The 17637-nt window shown below is 44.2% G+C and overlaps 1 protein-coding gene across 4 annotated transcripts in view; it reads left to right on the top strand.

The window, feature by feature from the left end:
* The window catches only part of LOC141811268 (nuclear factor 1 B-type-like), a 72851-nt gene that overhangs the window by 31302 nt on the left and 23912 nt on the right, over window positions 1–17637 (top strand). For 3 of the 4 annotated variants that reach the window (XM_074699258.1, XM_074699257.1, XM_074699260.1), the window contains exons 3-5: window positions 10295–10351; window positions 13641–13709; window positions 16568–16688. In XM_074699258.1, the coding sequence (XP_074555359.1) occupies window positions 10295–10351; window positions 13641–13709; window positions 16568–16688 (247 nt within the window). The remainder of the gene's footprint in view (window positions 1–10294; window positions 10352–13640; window positions 13710–16567; window positions 16689–17637) is intronic. The other variant, XM_074699259.1, reaches the window with a different exon arrangement.

Below are 17637 nucleotides of genomic sequence, written 5' to 3'. Positions count from 1 at the left end.
GACATCAGGCCTTGCATAAGTTAGCATTGACATGCTACAGGCAGAAAACACCTGAGTTCACATGTAAACAAAGCAGCCATGGTTACATGTAGGATCTCCAGACAAACACAGGAGAAAAAATACTAGTTGCCATACGACACAATACAAGCATAAATATTTGATAAGATTGGAAGCAATATGATTACTAGATAGAGTACAACACAACACCACAGGATTCATTACCTTACAATACAATATTACATGATATCATAATGCAACATGTCTCAGTAACAATAATTTCAGGGCTAATCCATGTACTAAGACTTTAATGCAATGATACACCTCTTACTTTCTTCTTGTTTTTTAAGTGGTCAGTGGATTATGAGTGCTTTCAAAGCAGTAATCCTTAACGGCAGCCATGACATATATCGTTGGTGTCTATGCTATGAGAAAAAAACAAGTCGATTTTTTTTTATTTTATGTCCCATTCATGCACATGCTGCAAATTTTTGATGGTACCAGATCCTGACATTGTCTGAGTACTGTTTGGATACACAGCTCAGACTCCATGATGCTTTGATGAATAACAGAGAAGTTATTCATTTAGCAGAAATGATGAAGCAGCAGCACAGTAGCCATGATAGTAAAAAGGAAAGCTACAAGACTGTGACAAGACATTTGCACCTGCTGCTTCATTCCCTACTGGAGTTTTAATGGCAAAAATAAACTGGCTCGACATCTGTTGGCAATGTCAGTAGTCTGTTTTTAAGCTTGTAATGACACATTAAACTCTGTGGTTGATTCTCCCCCCTTCTCCACTCAATGTCCCGTTCCAGGGGAGCAGTGCCAGCAAAATCGTCTGAATGAGTGCACGCTTTGTTTTCTTTGTCTGTTTTGGGCCAAGATCTGGTCTTAGATGTGGTGGCATTCTATGATCGGATAATTCCCTCCACGTCCTCGGTTTAAGGTGTGTGTGCAGTCGTGTGTGTTTGTGTGCGTTTTTACCGCTGCTCGCTTGGCAGGGCTCGGGGAGTGCAAACAGTGGCAATGGGTGGCAGGGATCCTCGGTGGCCTCTCGCCCAGCTGGAGGAGAGCCATTTGCCCTGTGAGGGAGCACCCAGTCGCCCTGGCTCGGCCTACTGCTCTCGCCAGCGGGAACTCCTCTTGGCTGAGGTCTGACGCCGTCGTAAGCGTTGACAATCACTGACACATCACTGGCACAGGCCTTGGAGAAACAACATTACACAGGCCTGAGTCAAAATTAAGTGACTCTGCCTCTGAAAGAGAGCACAGGAATCTTCATCTGAAGATATTTAGCTCCAAAAAAGCGACATTATGGAGAAGGAGTATTTACTACTGTCTGCTCTTTCCTTTCCAAATGACAGAACTCTCACTTTAATCAGTTTTAAATTTCTTTACAGATTTCTAAATTGAATTTCATGTCAAGTATAATTGAACTTTTCCTGCGCGTTTGCTTCAGAAGGTGAGGCTTTCAGGGTAGAAGTGTGGCTGCTGCCAGATAAACTCGTAGGTGCCACTGCAGTTCCTCACTGTGCTCCCTTATCAGTGCACACCAGAGCTTCATCAAATACATTAATAAAACAACACATCGAGAACCGGTTGAGGCGCAAACTCCGCCAGCTGCCACTTTCAGATGTTTATTCAGGTACGTTTGAAAATAATAATACATCAGATCTTAACTTGATGTGTTTGTGTGTGTGGAAGTTGAAAGGAAGTTGGCAGCTAAAACCAGTTAAGCCGCGCTAGTATCACCACCAGGCTGTCCCTGAACTCTGATCTGTGGGCCAACTTGCCTCTCTCTCGGGAGAGTGGGGAATTTCCCAGAGCCCTAAATGCCCCCGCCATCTCCCGTTCCCCCCTCCGCCCCTCCGAACCAGTCGAGACGTGCAGGTTTGAACCCTGTCTCTGTGTTTCTGGCCTCCCATGCCCATTGCCACTCAAGCAGCAGGGGTCCTGTGCATTTGTCTCATAATTATCCGACTGGATGGGGGGGTTCTGAAGATGAAAGAGGCGAATCACAGAGCTCCTCTGTCAAAGGTCTGTCTGCCCGACTGGGGGGTTTTGGATCTATCTCCCTTGTCCTCTCTTTCTCTCTCCACTCACCCGCCCCACCACCTCTTCTCCATCACACACAGACTTACTTTCCTCAAGAGCTGCCTCCATAGAGCATAATCGCCGACAGTGAACGCTCGTGCACACACCCCCCTCCCTTTTTCTACCAGCCACCCCGCTGCTTCATTCACAACTACAAAACTGCAGAATACCCCCCACCCTCACATCCTGAAAGACTTCAGACTCTCTACTTTTTTTCTCCCCCCTCACACGCTCCGCCCACCAACCCATCGGCTAGCCCCCCCCCATCCCCATCCGCCTCCTCTTTTCTCCCCTCAGCCCTCCCCACCGCCACCTTTCTCCTTCTTCTCCTCTTAACTACTGGCTAGGAGTTAATGGACTGTTTTGGCTAGTCTCCAGACGGTGAGTGTCACCTCATTAGCCTATAGCGGCTCGCTCCCAGACTGCTCCTTGTGTGTGTTTGTATGTGTGTGTGTGTGTGGGAGGAGGACTACAACGACGGAATGTCATTGGTCTGCCCCCCCCCCACACACACCCTCCCACCGCACACCCCTTACCCTCTCCTTCTCCCCTTCCCACCACTACAATGAATGAGAAAACACGCATGCATAATTAAATCTATAGTCTCGTCCTCACTCCACCCGCCCTTCCCTCCTTCCTCCACGGCCATGCATTAAAAAAAAAACGCTCCTACTTGGAAGTTTGCCACCTTAGAAAAAAAAAGCAGTGTCTTCGAACCACAGAGATGTGGCCAACCTTCCACCCTCGTATGGACCTATTCTCTTTCACACCAGCTCATCGAATGGCAGGGTGGCAACAGCGGGCGAATGTAAATGCCACCCAGTCCTGCCAGTCAATTACGCCGCGACAAAGCTAATTGTTTGTTTGGTGCATACCAAAAAGATGCCGAGGTTGGCCATTGATGGGCCCATTGTTTCAACACAGATGCAAAGTTCTTTCTTTCTCACAGGCTAGACTTGACGCTGATTAAACTTGTGAATGATGAGACTACACTTTGAAAAAAGCGGATAATCCATGTCGTTATTTTAGATATACAGACTTTAACTGTCACATCTGAGAATAACATGTGAGTGGATCCAGAAAGTTATTTGCGAAGTAAATTAAAAATTAAATTCTCTCGTACTTAACTATGAAGGTAAAAACTCAGATTCACATTGGGGATTTTGCATATCACTTTGACTTACTGCTTTAAAACTGACAATTCCATTATTTCATATAGATTTATCTCCATTAGAGCCCGACCGATATGGGATTTTTGGGGCCAATGTCGATACCGATATTGGGGGCAAAAAGAAGCCGATATCTGATACATAGGCCGATATTCGATATATCGGCTGATATCCGATATATCCACTGACATATGTAATAAATTCATTGATATACACAGGATAAATACTGTTTATGAACACAAATTATGACTAGCTATTGAAAAGTTCCATCTTAATGCATGGGGCTAAACTAGATTTTAAGTAACAATGTAGCTGCTTTTAAAAACATGTAATAAACACAATTACAATAAAATACATTGAAACATTTTCAAAAATTATTTCAACCAAAACAATAACTGGTGAATTTATAAGCCCAGGTTAATCCTGCATTATGCGTTATGAAGTGAGACGCTGTGTAGTAGCCGTATATTGGTTAACACACGAAAGCAGGAGCGACAGAATCTCTGCGGAGCAAAAATTTTTATAATCGGCTACATTTTGGCTGATGTTGATTAATCGGTGACAGGCTATAATTGGCCAGCCCGATTAATCGCCGGCCCGATTAATCGGTTGGCCCGATTAATCACCGGCCCGATTAATCGGTCGGGCTCTAATCTCCATCCCTTAATGTGACAGAAGCTGCCAGGTGCAGTAAAGGAGATAAAAAAAAGTTTGGGAACCCAGCGAAGAGGAAAGTGACAGAAAAGAAAGCAACAAAAGGACACAGAAAGAGGAAAAGACAGAATAAAGTGTAATAAATAAAGCGAAAGGAAAAGCCACATTGTGAGAAAAAGGACAAACAGCGAGAGTAGGAGGAGGTGGAAACATTATGTGGGGCGCAGTGTGCTGACTGGAGGCCAGCCTGCTCATTTTTCATGGGACAGATGAGCCACTGTGTTGTGTAGTTCGTCTGCCGCTCGGCCGCCGACTCCGCCGCACATGTACGGCACAGATCAGCTCTCAGCGGGGTTGTGTGGTGTGCAACTGGAGCTGCTTCGCATGCTTTTGCTGCGGTATATTCATGCCTTTGAGGTATGCGTTTGTGTTAAGGTGGCTAAACTTGATTTCTCAAATTAAAAGGTGGGGAAGTTGAATTTACGTGGGTTAACCCTCATCTGCATCCCTGGTTTTGTGCCTGTTATCCCTTTGTGCTCGCCCGGTTCTTCCTTCTCCTCTCCTGGGCCGGTGTGGCTAATGATCCGTCAGGCCTTTCACTCCCTTGTTTAAGGCCCACTCGCCAGTGAATGCGCTCCCTCCCCGTCCGCACTGTTTGGTGACCTCAATGAGGAGCCTGTTGTCCTCCAGGCCCGGTTAAAACGCTCCCCTCTTTTCACTGCCGTGAGAGTTTACCGAGGAGAAGGCGCAGGGACTGTTCGCTGAGAGAGGAGGCTCGCTCTTCATCAGCGTTAATAATTAGAAACAAACACACTGATGCACACACACACACACACACACACACGGAGGTGGCAGCAGTCATGTGTGTGGACAAATGCAGTCGGAGATAGAAGTGAGCGTCACACACACACATACACACACACACACACACACACTGTATGGCTTCTCATTGTTCATGTCTGGGCTGGGATCCCACTTGATTCCATAAGTCTTGAAACTCTGACAGTCCTACTGTGTGTGTGTGTGTGTGTGTGTGAGTGTGTGTGTGTGTGTGTGTGTGTGTGTCCCCTCCTGCTCTATTGAAGAGGTCTGTGGTGTCTGGCTCGCAGAAAAGACGGCAAAATGTCATTGTTCTCGCAGACGTTTCAACTTTGCCCCTCTCCTTTTCCTCCATGCCCTTGTCTTTTTAATGCCCTGAGTGTGTGTGTGTGAAAGTGTGTGTGTTTGTGTGTGTAACCCATCCTACTGTACCTGCATTCCCCGTCAGTGGCAGTCATTTGATAGGGCAGCTATACGGATTACCAGGTGCTCCTCTAAGCCAATAAGAAACACTCGCCTTGTTCCAATTATGAGATAATCATTACAGTGTCACAGAGTGTAAGGACAGCGCCAGGGGAACATCGTCATAGTTTGTCAAAGGGAATTCTATACTCTCCATTTCTGTCTGTGTGAAGGTAGCGCTGATAATGAGTACAGCAGAGTGCGCCGACGAGGTCATAGCGAAGAAAGTGTTGTGGTTAACGAAGAAAGAAAGGAAGTTTTTGGATTCGGTTTGAGCTCATCTTCTTGTGTGAAATCCAAAATGGCGCCCAGTGTTCATCCTCCCTTCACTCTCAGTGTCAGTATCCCTTCTCTTCTGTGGGTCAGGTGCCAGCGCTTTCAAAAAACACCACGCATGATTGAAGAGGGGGGCAGAGACACCAAAATTTGGTGTGTGTGCATGTGTGTGTGTTCGTGGGGAGGGGTCGTCAGTGGGGGGCATCGCCAGTTGGCAGGCTGGCACACAATGGCTGGCACGATAAGATCCTCCCTCTTCTACGGGCAGATTTCCTCGCCCATATCTTTTGTTTGGCTTGTTTGGGTTGCGGCTCATCCTGATAAAGGCCACTTTGTTTAGACAACAAAGCGTGAGGGAGGGAGAAGAGAGAGATAGAGAAACAAAGAGAAAGAAACAGAGAGAAGGGGAGCATTAAAAAAGGCGGTAAGGAGGAGGAGGGGGCACCGACACAGATGGGGACATTAAAGTAAAAAAAAGGGATAGGTGTGATGAAAGAGAGAATCAAGAAATCTGAAGAAAGATATAGTGTATGCTTATCAGCCGTGAGACGATATCTTCACTGATACAAACTGAAGAGCAGATTTACACACAGGCTGGTATGAAAACATACAATGGAGAGCGGATACTGTTGCAGGCGCAGGGACAGCGATGGACAGATAGTGAGGAGGAGAAAGAAAGAGATTTGGAGGAGAGAGCAGGTTCTGCCGGCTGTTGGAAGCCAGCCCGAGCAGTGTGAGGTCATCGGCGAAGCTGTGAATGATAGAAACCAGGAGCAGAGGAGGACACGGGACAAAGTACACACACACACACACACGCACATACATGCACACATTCCATACCAGCTCATGTAGTCATTTATGCATACAGTAAAGGCTTGCATGACCCTGTGGTCACACACACACACACACACACACACACACACATTTGTGATTGTGCACATCCAAGAAAGGACAGAGTGAAGCCTCCTGCAGCGGAACAGGAAAGCAAAGCAGGAGGACACTGAGCAGAAAGTCTGCTCGGCCACATCAAATATTTACTCAGGAGCAGCTGTATTGTCGAAACATTACGCATCAGAGCTGCTCGGTAATTAGGTCGATATTTTCTGCCCCTCTCGCTCTCTGTTTCCCTACTTCTCTGGGAGTCCACCCCTCTCCACCTCTCCACCTCTCCTCCATGCTCCCCTCCCCTCGCCTCCCCAGGCTGCTGAAATGCGTCTTGGCTCAGGACCCATGCCTCTGGCAGCCAGAGTGCTATACATGTGCACAGAACCCCGCTCGGCATAAAATGGCTGCCAGACAGGCTTCTCCTCCTGAAATGTCGACAGCGGTATGCATCTGCAGGGTGTGCGTGTCGCGCGTGCGCACTGTTTTTTTGTGGAGGATATCTGTACGTGTCTGCAAGTGTTTGCGGCCAAGGAACGTGCACCACCGCTGTCAAAAAAAAGAAACTTTCCCAAACTATGTGGCTAATTTAATCCACACAGTGTGTGCATATGCATGTGTGTTCTGCGATTAAGTGGGAACAGAATGGGTACCATGCCAAAAAATGAGCGGGTGGGTTGAGGAGAGTGTGTGTGTGTGAGTGTTTTAGTGATTATAAAATCCAGGCGAGTTACACACATGGGCGTGGAGAAACCTCACAAGCACTGAGAAACTTTCTTGCCGAGCCAGATTTCTGTTGCCATTACCCCTAATTGCCCTAATCGTTACAGTGGTATGATAAGTATCCCACCGGACAAGAAGGTGTAAGAACTCGTGGACACATCCAAAATACCCACAAGCCCCCTCAGCTGCTTTTTCCCCCCTCGCTTTTTTTTCCTGCTGAGTAACAGCAGATAATCTGAATCATACATGGATCTGTTTTTTCACTTCCTTCATGAACCGGTTTGTTTATTTAAACAAGTGGCCGGGACGGAGGGTGCCAAGAAATGTTGTTTTTGGAAAAGGACCGTGTGTGCAGCAGTGTTTATGTGTGTGTGTGTGTGTGTGTGTGTTGTCTGGCCCTGTGATCGAGCCCTGCCAAGCTCTCAGGGCAAAGCCCAGCCTCCTCGACCGCAACTGTTTATTTACAGGTTTCACTACTGTTTATTTGAAGACTATCGGATTGGCCTGGATTCTGCACAGGACACCTTTTAGTTACAGATACCAGACCTCAGCTCTCCTCATCTCCCACTCCTTCAGCTGAGCTACACCACTTTATCGACTGCGTTTTCTGAAATCACCATCCACTTATCTCAGTTTCCATCCAGGGATCTCTTTTCCCAGCCTGCCTAAGAGTTTAAATTGGGGCTTTATTTAAATACCTGTTGAGTGACAAAGGTGATTAGAGGCATAATAAGCGCTGAGCAGGTTTAATCATCACATTCTCGCCTGACAAATGTGCAAGCAAAGCTCTAACCACCGTCACCAGCCTGAAGAAAACGAAGAAGCACGAGGCTGCCCTTCTTGGGTCAAAGGTAGAATGTAATGCAACAGGGGGAGGTGTTTCCTGCTCCGGTGCAGGCCTGGCAGATGCGCCATATGCTCGCATCCCACCTTGAGTCATCCAGGTGGTCTCTCCTGGTGCTACAGTGGGGCCTCATGCTGGAAGAAGCTGCCTGGGATCTCTAATTGCCATCACCATCTGCTCTTTTTGTCATGGTTGCCTGTTCAGGCCTCGAAGAACTGAAAGAGGAAACAAAAAAACCCACAAACTCTGATCCCATCCGAATGCACCGTAACACCTCTCCCGCCTGCACCTCAGCCTCCACGCTCCTTTTTTCTTTTCCTCTCAGCGTTTACCTCCTCTCTACCCTACTGTGCCCTTTTCTCTCCCCTTGCCTGTTTCTTTCCCTCTCAGCAGTTCTCGGGGTGCGAGTGCCGAGTTGGCAGTCGTAAGTAGACTGATGGATGACTCTGAAAGTGGCACTGAGGGGGAGGAGGCAGGGGGAGGCAGGGAGACAAGGCCGCTGAGCTCCCTGCAATCACTTTATGGACATGTGCTGTGCCAAATGGACACAAACTTTCCTGCACACAAAGACCTCTACACACTGTGTGTGTGTGTGTGTGTGTGCGCTCATGGGGGGCAACTTCAGGGACTCATTGCTTAGTGGATGAAGACAGAGGAAACTTTGCATTTTGCTGATGTCACACAATGACTTGAGCTTGTTTACAAGCGTGTAACTTACAAATCAGAGAGTTGTTGCAGAGCTCAGGCTGTTACAGCTTTTCACATTAGTGTCTCTTTTTTGCAACCTTTTAATATGATTTTTTGGAGTTAAATTGTTAATCAGAAAAAAAAGTTATTTGCAACTTTTCGATGCAAACAATCAACAATTGAATCATTATTTCTGCCAAAACTTCTTTCAGTCTCATTTCCATGCATACCTGAGAGATTTAAGAGAGATCCTTTGATACCTGTAGGACTACATGATGACACAACACGAGTCAAGCTCATGTTTGAAGATGTTAAAAAGCAGAATCCACTTTAAGACCACAACATGTACGTTACTTGTTCTTTTTTTTTTGGTGGGGGGGTTTTAGCACACTGAAAAGAGGGGATTTTTTGTCTCCTTAACGTATGGTCCTGTTCCCTCCCTACTTTGTCATTGTTGAGCCTCGGCCAAGAACATTCTGTTTTTGCAGCGCCGTTTAATAGTCAAATTTAGGAGAGAGGGAACAAGAGAGAGAAGCAGAGAGACACATAGGGAGAACAAGAAAGGGATAAATCTTTTAACTTTTTTTTTCTTCCTCCTCGTCCACCCCCCCGCCCCCTCCTTCTTTTTCCTTCTCCCTCCGCTGCCTCCGTAACACAGCTCATGGGAGCTGCAGCAGGAAAAGGGGTGTTGTTGCAAGGCGAGGGTATCTGAGTTCACTGTCTCCCGCTTCTTGTTAAAAGCAGAGATGATAATCTCTCTTTTGGGCCTCTCTGACTCTGAGCATGTGGATGTTTGGGCCACTTTGAAACATCACGGGGGTCCACTCAGATGCTGCTGTCCCTTATTTTCCCCAGTGTTAATCACGTGTTGCTGTAAGGCCTCGCTAAAATGATTTTCCAGTTTTAAAAGCAACGTAGATCAAAATCTTTGTCCATTTCATTGTCATGTTTTAGAACTTATCCTGTAGAAAGAGAAAGCCACCTGTGCCTGTCTGTGTCAGGAGGTTCCCTCCCATGATTGGTTCCCCTCTCAGAGAGGCATCAAGCGAAAAGACGTCAGTCCGGGCCATCTCATACCAGCTCCTGCGCACCGTAGCCCGTGGAAAGAATTCCACACATGTTTCCTTGTGTTTCCCCGCCCCTCCTGTCTTCTCTCAGCGTTTTGTTCTGTGCTCGTACCTCGCACAGCAGGACCGAACACATTCTGTATCCCTTCCTTTACACTCCTACAGCCCCTTTGAAAAATTACCCCGACGTCTGCTGGTACAAAACTTATGAACTGTCCCGTGTCAGACACTGAGCCTTCTCACCCTCCCCTTTCTCGCTGTTTCAGCAGACCTGTCTTTTTATTATCTTCACTGGATACATTTCTTCTCTTTTTGGTAAATTAGTAACAAAATGCACTTTTTCTTGCTTTAAGTCTTCACAGGAGTTACTTCATTATTGATTCATCAAGTAAAGCAATGACCTCACTGAGTTTTTAGGCATAAAATCCCGCGGAAACACTATAAAAACAGCTGAATTCCATATTTCTTACAACACCTTAAAGCAGCCTTTTGACCCAGCAGCTTGGTTATCTTTGCTGGAAATAATCAATGCTGACAAGAACACCGTGTTTCAGTAAGATGGCATGTTGTAACCCCCTCCCTCCCTCCCTCCCTCCCATTTCTCTGTGTGTTTGCAGACTCACAGCAGTCAGGAAGTCCCAGTAACAATGAGCCAGGCAAGAACCCTCTTCCAGGTATGTACAGTACCAGTCATCCTCCCTCCTCCCTCCTGTCATCACTCTATTGTTCCTCTGCACAGTTGCCTGTGTACACCATAACTTACCTAGTTTAAATAGTGTTGATCTGCTGTGAACTCAGTGACTCAGAGGAAAAGAGGAAAGCCTTAGCTGGAAAAAAAACAACAGCGGTGTTGCAGCCTTAAGTGCATTAGGGCTGAGCGATTTTGGATAATAATCTAATTGTGATTTTTTTGGACCAATATTGCGATTGCAATTTAGCATGGGATTTTTAGGAGGGATGTATGTCTTCTACCTTACTCACTTAACACAAGCGATACAACATTCTGTTGTATGACCAATGCAACAAAGGATATTGTCAACTTATAAACAAGTCTTTCCTGTAGGCCAGGCCTACATGTTATGATGAAATGAGATGAATGGATATGAATAATGTATCTTTAACTATTACAAACACAGCAGAATATTGACTGATTGGTTTAACTTTAAGCCTTGTAGACGTGTAATAAAACTATCATTAACTTCCTTAAATAAAATCAGAGAAAAAAACCAACAGGAATCTTCTCTTCTATGAATCTCACACTAAATAAAGTGCAGAAATGTAAATAAAAAAAAAGTTTTGGCACAACCAGTGATATATGTATGCTTGTGGATTGCACTTTTTAAATGTACTTTAAAACTCTTCTCTATTTTTTTCTTTTAAATTTCAGCCTTTGCGATTTGAAAATTGCATTGTATTAAATTGCGATGTCGATTAGAATTTGATTAATTGTTCAGCCTTAACAGGCATGCAATATGTCTGAGAAACCTTTTTTTATAAGATTGAGTGTTGGTTTTATTTAACCAAAATGAGAAATAGTTAGGGATGCACGATATTATCAGCACAATATTGGTATCGGCTGATAAAAGCTTAAAAACACGTTTATCAGTATCGGCAGATATGAAAATTTCTGCCGGTATGCACAGCCGATAAGGTGCTATTCAGTTAGGATTATTATTATTTTCCATCTGAAAAATAAGCTCCTTAAATAAAATGTAGCACTTCATTTATTTGCACTGCAGAGCTCTGTGTCTGTCACCAGGTTGTTACAGTAGCTCTAAAATAATCAAATGCAACTTGGTTATGTTTAAAAATGCATTGTACATTTAAAGTTCATGTGATCTAAAGAAATTATTTTTCTGTATTCCAATACTGAATGTCTTGAGTTTGAAAAAAATAATACATTTCTTATTTATGGTAAAATCAAATGTTTTTTGTCTTGTTTTATGTGTGTTTCTTAAACAAATAAGACCGTCACAATAAGAGTAACATATAAATTCCAGTACAGGATAGACTTAGCTTTCTTTACAGTGGAAAAAACAAACTTGTAATTATCGGTATCGTCATTGGCCAAAAGGGGTTTCTATATATCAGCATATCAGATATCGCCAAAAATCCAATATCTAATAGAAACATGATATTTCCTGAGAGGGAATTTAAAAAGGGCCCAATTAGACTTAAAAAGATAACTTCAATGACTTCTGTGAATAGCAGCAGTCATTTTCTGCCCTCTCTATGACACCCTTTGGTGAAGGCCAGAGTTTTTAACTTTGTTCATTGAGGAATAAAATTTAACAGGAACATGAATTTTTAATTGACATCACTCCTGTGGCAAAACAAACGCAGAGAAATGTGATCAGAGCGGCTCTCCAGATCTGTAGTGAAAATGCTTTTGCACCTTTGGCTGGAACCTGACTGTGTCAAGGAGAGACTCCACACTGACAGCGCCGCCGTTTCCCCCGGACTGACCCGTGCTGTGTCGTCACAATGCTGGAATGAAAATAGTTGGAGAAGTGTAATTAGTTTTCTACCTCCAGAGCAGGTTCTGCCGTTACAAGTGCCAAGGAAAACATGCTAGTGAGCCAGTGACTCAGGCCTCGGAGGCCCTCAGCAGCGGCACAGTTCCCCACAAAAGCCGTTGGCTCACTGGAGGCATTAGGGCTTTGTAGGTGCCAATCGAGCCGCCCGCCTATCTGTCTGGCATGGAGCGAGTGCTGCTGGCATGGCATCAAAGCTGAGCCAGAGTCATTTGGGTGTCAATAACTTGTCTGGCTGTTTTACTTGACTGACAGCCTCTGATTACTGTTGCTCAGATGCAGATCATACAAAACACAACAAACGCAAAATAAACAACATTGTGGAGTCTTTAAATAATTTTCAGAAAACAGAGGAAAATCTGGCGCTGTTGATACAATCCACATTGATTATAAGAGGTTTATTTACACTGGGAAGACTTGAGCAACCTCACAATTTTAAAATAATCTGAACTTTAAATACAGCCGGGAGTGACTCTTTGAGCTGTCCCATTGTTCTACTGTATCGTAGCAGTATTGTCACGGTCAATATTGACACATATTAAGGTTTGCTTGTGTGTTTACTCAAATGGGCAGCGCCTCAGGCTCACTGGTTGCACTTGCAGCAGCAGCAGCAGGAGACTAAATGTCACTCCCTCCTCTTCTTCCTCACACCTGTCCTGTCACTCTTTGCTGCTCACACACAATCTTTGGGTGCTGTAACATTTTAACTGAGGACGCTTCGATACACTGATTCTTAAGTGCATGTTTAAACCGAATAAAATGATGATTACTTCAACTACGGAAGGACAAACATGAAAAAGCTGGAGTCAAAGAGGTTCATCAGCTTTTAAATAACTGCATTTATACATTTAGGATGATGGCCAGTTTCTATAAATAGAGAGTTATTAAATTAAAGTACATGAAGAATTGATTTAAAGCCTTAAAACCAGACATTAGGATTCAGTTACTTTAGATAATGCTTTAATCACTGCAAAAAATGAAATCTTATTAAGTGTTTTTGTCTTATTTTTAGTAAAAAAAAGACTTGTCATACTTGATATGAGCCACATTCAACTGATCAGCCAAAAAAATGTCTGGTCTTAAGATATTTAAAGACAAAATTTAGGTCTAAATATCTTGTAAAATCTGTATATAACAACAAAAATTAGCTTGAAGCTAGAATAATGTCTTAATACCAGCAACAGAGAGATTTTTTTTTACTTGTTAAAAGCAATTCAGACCTCATTTTTGCCTTTAAATAACTTGAAACTAGACGTTTTTCTCGACTGCTCAGGTGAATGTGGCTCATAAGTCTAAAAAGACATTTTCTACTGAAAACAAAACAAAAAGATTTGATAAGATTTCACTTTTTTTCAGTGTTGACTTTACAGAAAACACACAGAAAATTGGGAACATTGTTTTTGATTTTCTCCATGTCTTTGTCCCACAGTCTACTTGGAAGACAGCTTCATCAAATCAGGAGTCTTCAGTGTTACAGAACTGGTGCGAGTATCCAGAAGTAAGTACACATTATTATTTGTACTTTTAACCATCCCTGTAAATACACACCCCTCCTCCCTAATTCCTTCACCCATCACTGGTTAAACCTCTGCTCAGGCTGAAGCTGGGCGGAGCGAAGCGAGGAATCAAATGAGGACACCAAAGTCGTTGTACGTACAAGAATGTTGAAGGTGTAAGTTTCTCTGCCCTAACAGGTGCAACCCAGTTAATCTGAGAGTCAGGGAGATGTCAATCAATCACAGTGTGTATGTGCCCACACAGCCTGAGGAGGAAGTCTGATCAGATAACTGAGACATCTCAGCATGTGGGGACTTTAACTATGTCCTTAAAGGAGGATCTGCTCTCACGTAAACAACACGACTGGTTCCTCACACAGCATGAAACGTTTAGTTTTTCTAAGACACAGGGCCTCCGTTGATGAACTGAAATCCACTGTACAACTGTACTGTAGTAAATCAAGTTTGTCCAGTCTGCTCTGTACAAAAGGAACACACGACTGCAGACGGCTGCATGAGCCTGTGTGCATCTGTAGAGACATGTCTGCCCTCCGAGAAGCCGTTGACGGTTGTTCTTCCAGATTTGAGCGCTCTTGCCTTTAGTAGGTGAGCACCCTGAGGCGCCGTTTACCTGCTTTGCCTCTGAGCTGTAGCTTTGGAACGCGCCTGAGGTGGAGGACGACTATGGTTACCCCCAGCAACCTGTGTTTAAAGAGACATACCTGTGCTGGGCTGCATCTGCGTCTCAGTAAGCACTATGATTTAACACAGGGTGAAAACAATCAAATAAAATTGACATCCCTCACTTTTCAAAAGTAAGAACTTTTTCTCTTGTTTGGGATCGTAAGCTGAATATCTTTGTTTTGGACAGTTGGTTCGAGCAAACAACTGATCTCAAGATGCCATCTGTGTTCTGTGAAAGCAGGACTCTCCATTTTTCAGCAGCTCCACACCTAAAATCAGCCAAGAAAACAACAAGCAGATGTTTTAATTTCTTTTTATCCAAATCAAACGTATGTAAATGTAAAAGCTCTCACGGCAGGCCTTTTGTCTGATAGTTTGTGAAGCATCCAAGAACGATAGATTGAAATTAGCTTTAAGCTGATGTTGTTTCTGTTTACCTTCTATATTCGACTGTTTCTACGAACAGTCTCTTCGTACGAGATGCAGAAGCCTTTTTTCATCACTCTCAGGCTGACTCCACTCTGAAAGCCGGTGTTTTTGTTTAGTGTTTAATTTGCCCCCTGACCAGATGGCCGCTGCGCCAGCGTGTTTGCTCTCATGTGACCGAGCCCTGTTTCACTAAAGCCGACTGAAGTCGAGCTGGAATTTTAAAAAGGTCGATGGACACACAGGAATTGTCACTCACTCAGCCGGTCACTCCCCGGGAAGATATCTAAGCAGCCGCTCGTCCGTCATCGCGCTTCTCTCCCAACTCTCAGCCTGTTGAGACATTCTTTGAAGTCCATCAAAGGGAGCTGCGGAGTTCAAGGCCGACTTGCAAACCAGCATTTGAAGGAGGACACTCATTAATGCAACAGGAGCCTCAGCTACAAGTGCAACAAATATTTTGTCAACAGCAATGTGGGCATGTGCAGGCAAAGACAATGCTGATCCAATAGTGTACTTTTTGTCCCCCTCCCCCCTCGTACAGTAATCTGCTAAAAGAAGCACTGTGTGGCGAATGATTAGCAGCATTATTGTTTCTTTGGCTGCTTTTTAAGCTTAAAAGTCAAAGCCCAGATTATTAAATTAGATGACTGGCTGGGCAGCCAAGCGGCATCACAAATATTGAACCGAGCCAAGAAAAGAGAAAGAGAGAACCAAGCACAGAGAGACATGGTCGGGGGTATCCTCAGCTATGAATGAAAAAAAGAAAAAAACAAAACAATGGTCTTGTATTCAGCGTCCTCAGGCCGGATGCATTCCTCCACAGACAGCTCGGTGTGGGTAGCAGCGGGTAGGGGACGCTGCCAGGGCCACAGCAAGCTGCCAGGGCGGAGGCTGGCGGAGGGATCGTGCCAGTGGTGAACCTCAGACCACAACAGACGGCGCCACACACTCCATCCTCTCATCGACTCCAAACCAAGCCACCGCTCGAGCTGCAGGCTGCCTAGCGGGCCACACACTGGAGGGGGAGAGACATCGAGAGACAGAGGAGGGAGAGGGGGAGAGAGTGAGGATGGGTGGCGAACTCCTTTTGTTCCGTAAACACCGGCCCGGCCTCTTTGGAAACAATATACCTCACCTTGACCACAGCCAGAAAAACAACACCTTTTCCACTGTAAATCACTCTGAGAGGAGATGCTGCTTTTATTATAGGTGCTAGAAAAGAGAAGATTCAACTCGTACAACTGTTTGTATTATATATAGTGTTTGTTGCTGGAGAAAACATTCAATAAATTGTTCAATCTCTGGTTTTTGTCACTGTTTGTTTACATATTCATGACAATTAAATTATTTCCTATCACTGGAAAAAGTTCAACACTGGCTCTAATAAAGATAATTATAATCTCCATCCAACAAACAAACTAAACTCAGCCTGTGAGAAAGTGCTTACCTGCAGCCACTGCTACTTTGGGAAGCTCTAACTTGTTAATCCAAGAGCTCAGCAGAAACGCTGTGATGGTCAGACAGTTAACCTGAGAAAAGGGAGCGCTTAATTTGATACAGAGCGCCTCTAAACACAAAGCGTCAATAACAGTCAGTCAAGCTATCGTGCAATTAATTGTGCGTCTCCGGATGCAAGGCTGGGGAAAGACTAAGTACCCGTCCTGACAGCACTGCTGACATCGAAGTCCTCCGTCTGCGGTGATTACAGTTTAACTGTCTCTCTTTGTTTTCCCTGTGTCCTCTGCAGTGCCCATCACCCACGGCGCGGCGGTAAACTTCTCCATGGCCGACATGCCCAGCCAACCCTACTATCACGACCTGAACTCCAGCGTGGGTCTGCATCGTTCCCTATCCTCTCCACCCGGCAGGTCAGTGGAAAACACAGCAAAAAAGTTTTATTTTCATTGAAACGGCTCAGCCTCAACACTCTGGGATGTTTACAAAATTTTACCAATGTGTGGGTAATTAGTGTAAATTTTCAAAGGTATTTGACATTTGATCAAAAATCTAATTTACATGCAGAAGTTCATTAACCCTTTATAGCACACTAATTGAAACACTTTCAATTTAAATTTTCAACCTTGATTTTTGTTGTAGAACATAACAAGTAGGGGTGCACTGATCACAATTTTCTGGCTGATCAATGATCACCAATGTTTTGTATTTTTTTATAACTGACAGCATATACCTTCAATGTTTCACTCTTAATTTATTGAAAATCATTTAACAATAGCTGTGAAACAATAAAATCTTCATGTTTTAACTCAAACAACCAAAAAAGTTTCCTGAGTTTTAGTTCTCAGAGCAAAAAGCAACAATGGCTGGCTCTCAGACTTTCCCAGAAGTATATAAGATTAGTTTCATATGTAAGGATGGGCCGATCACAGATCCCCCAAAATTAAGGAAATTTGTCGATCGGTGCACGTCTAACAGCGAGACTTCAGTGACTTTTCACAACATTTCATTTTCATGTAAAGAATAGAGTCAATGGAGTTACCATTTCTGGTTCTGTCCCATTAGTGGTGAAGAATTTCCACATATAAGCACATAAAAGAAAAACACATATAAGCTGAAAGTATCATTTATTTCAGAACATTCTGGTTGAAAACTGTGAGCAGAGAATTTTAACAGTCTGCAGTTTTAGAAACAGACCTTTCATGTTAGCTTTGGTGTTGGATGTGTTCCAAGTCGATGCTGATTGGTCAGTGGCCATGCTGACATGTACTGTGATGTAGTGTGATCTAGGGCTGCACCGATTAATCGATTAAATCGATTAAGATCGATTATTAAATTAGTTGGAAACTAGTTTAATAATCG

This window comes from Halichoeres trimaculatus, unplaced genomic scaffold (assembly GCF_033239565.1).
Source record: "Halichoeres trimaculatus isolate MK-OKI-2021-1 unplaced genomic scaffold, fHalTri1.1 fHalTri1_scaffold_22, whole genome shotgun sequence".
Lineage (NCBI taxonomy): Eukaryota > Metazoa > Chordata > Actinopteri > Labriformes > Labridae > Halichoeres > Halichoeres trimaculatus.
The sequence above is the reverse complement of the archived record's forward strand: the minus strand, read 5'-3'. Positions and strand labels throughout refer to the sequence as shown.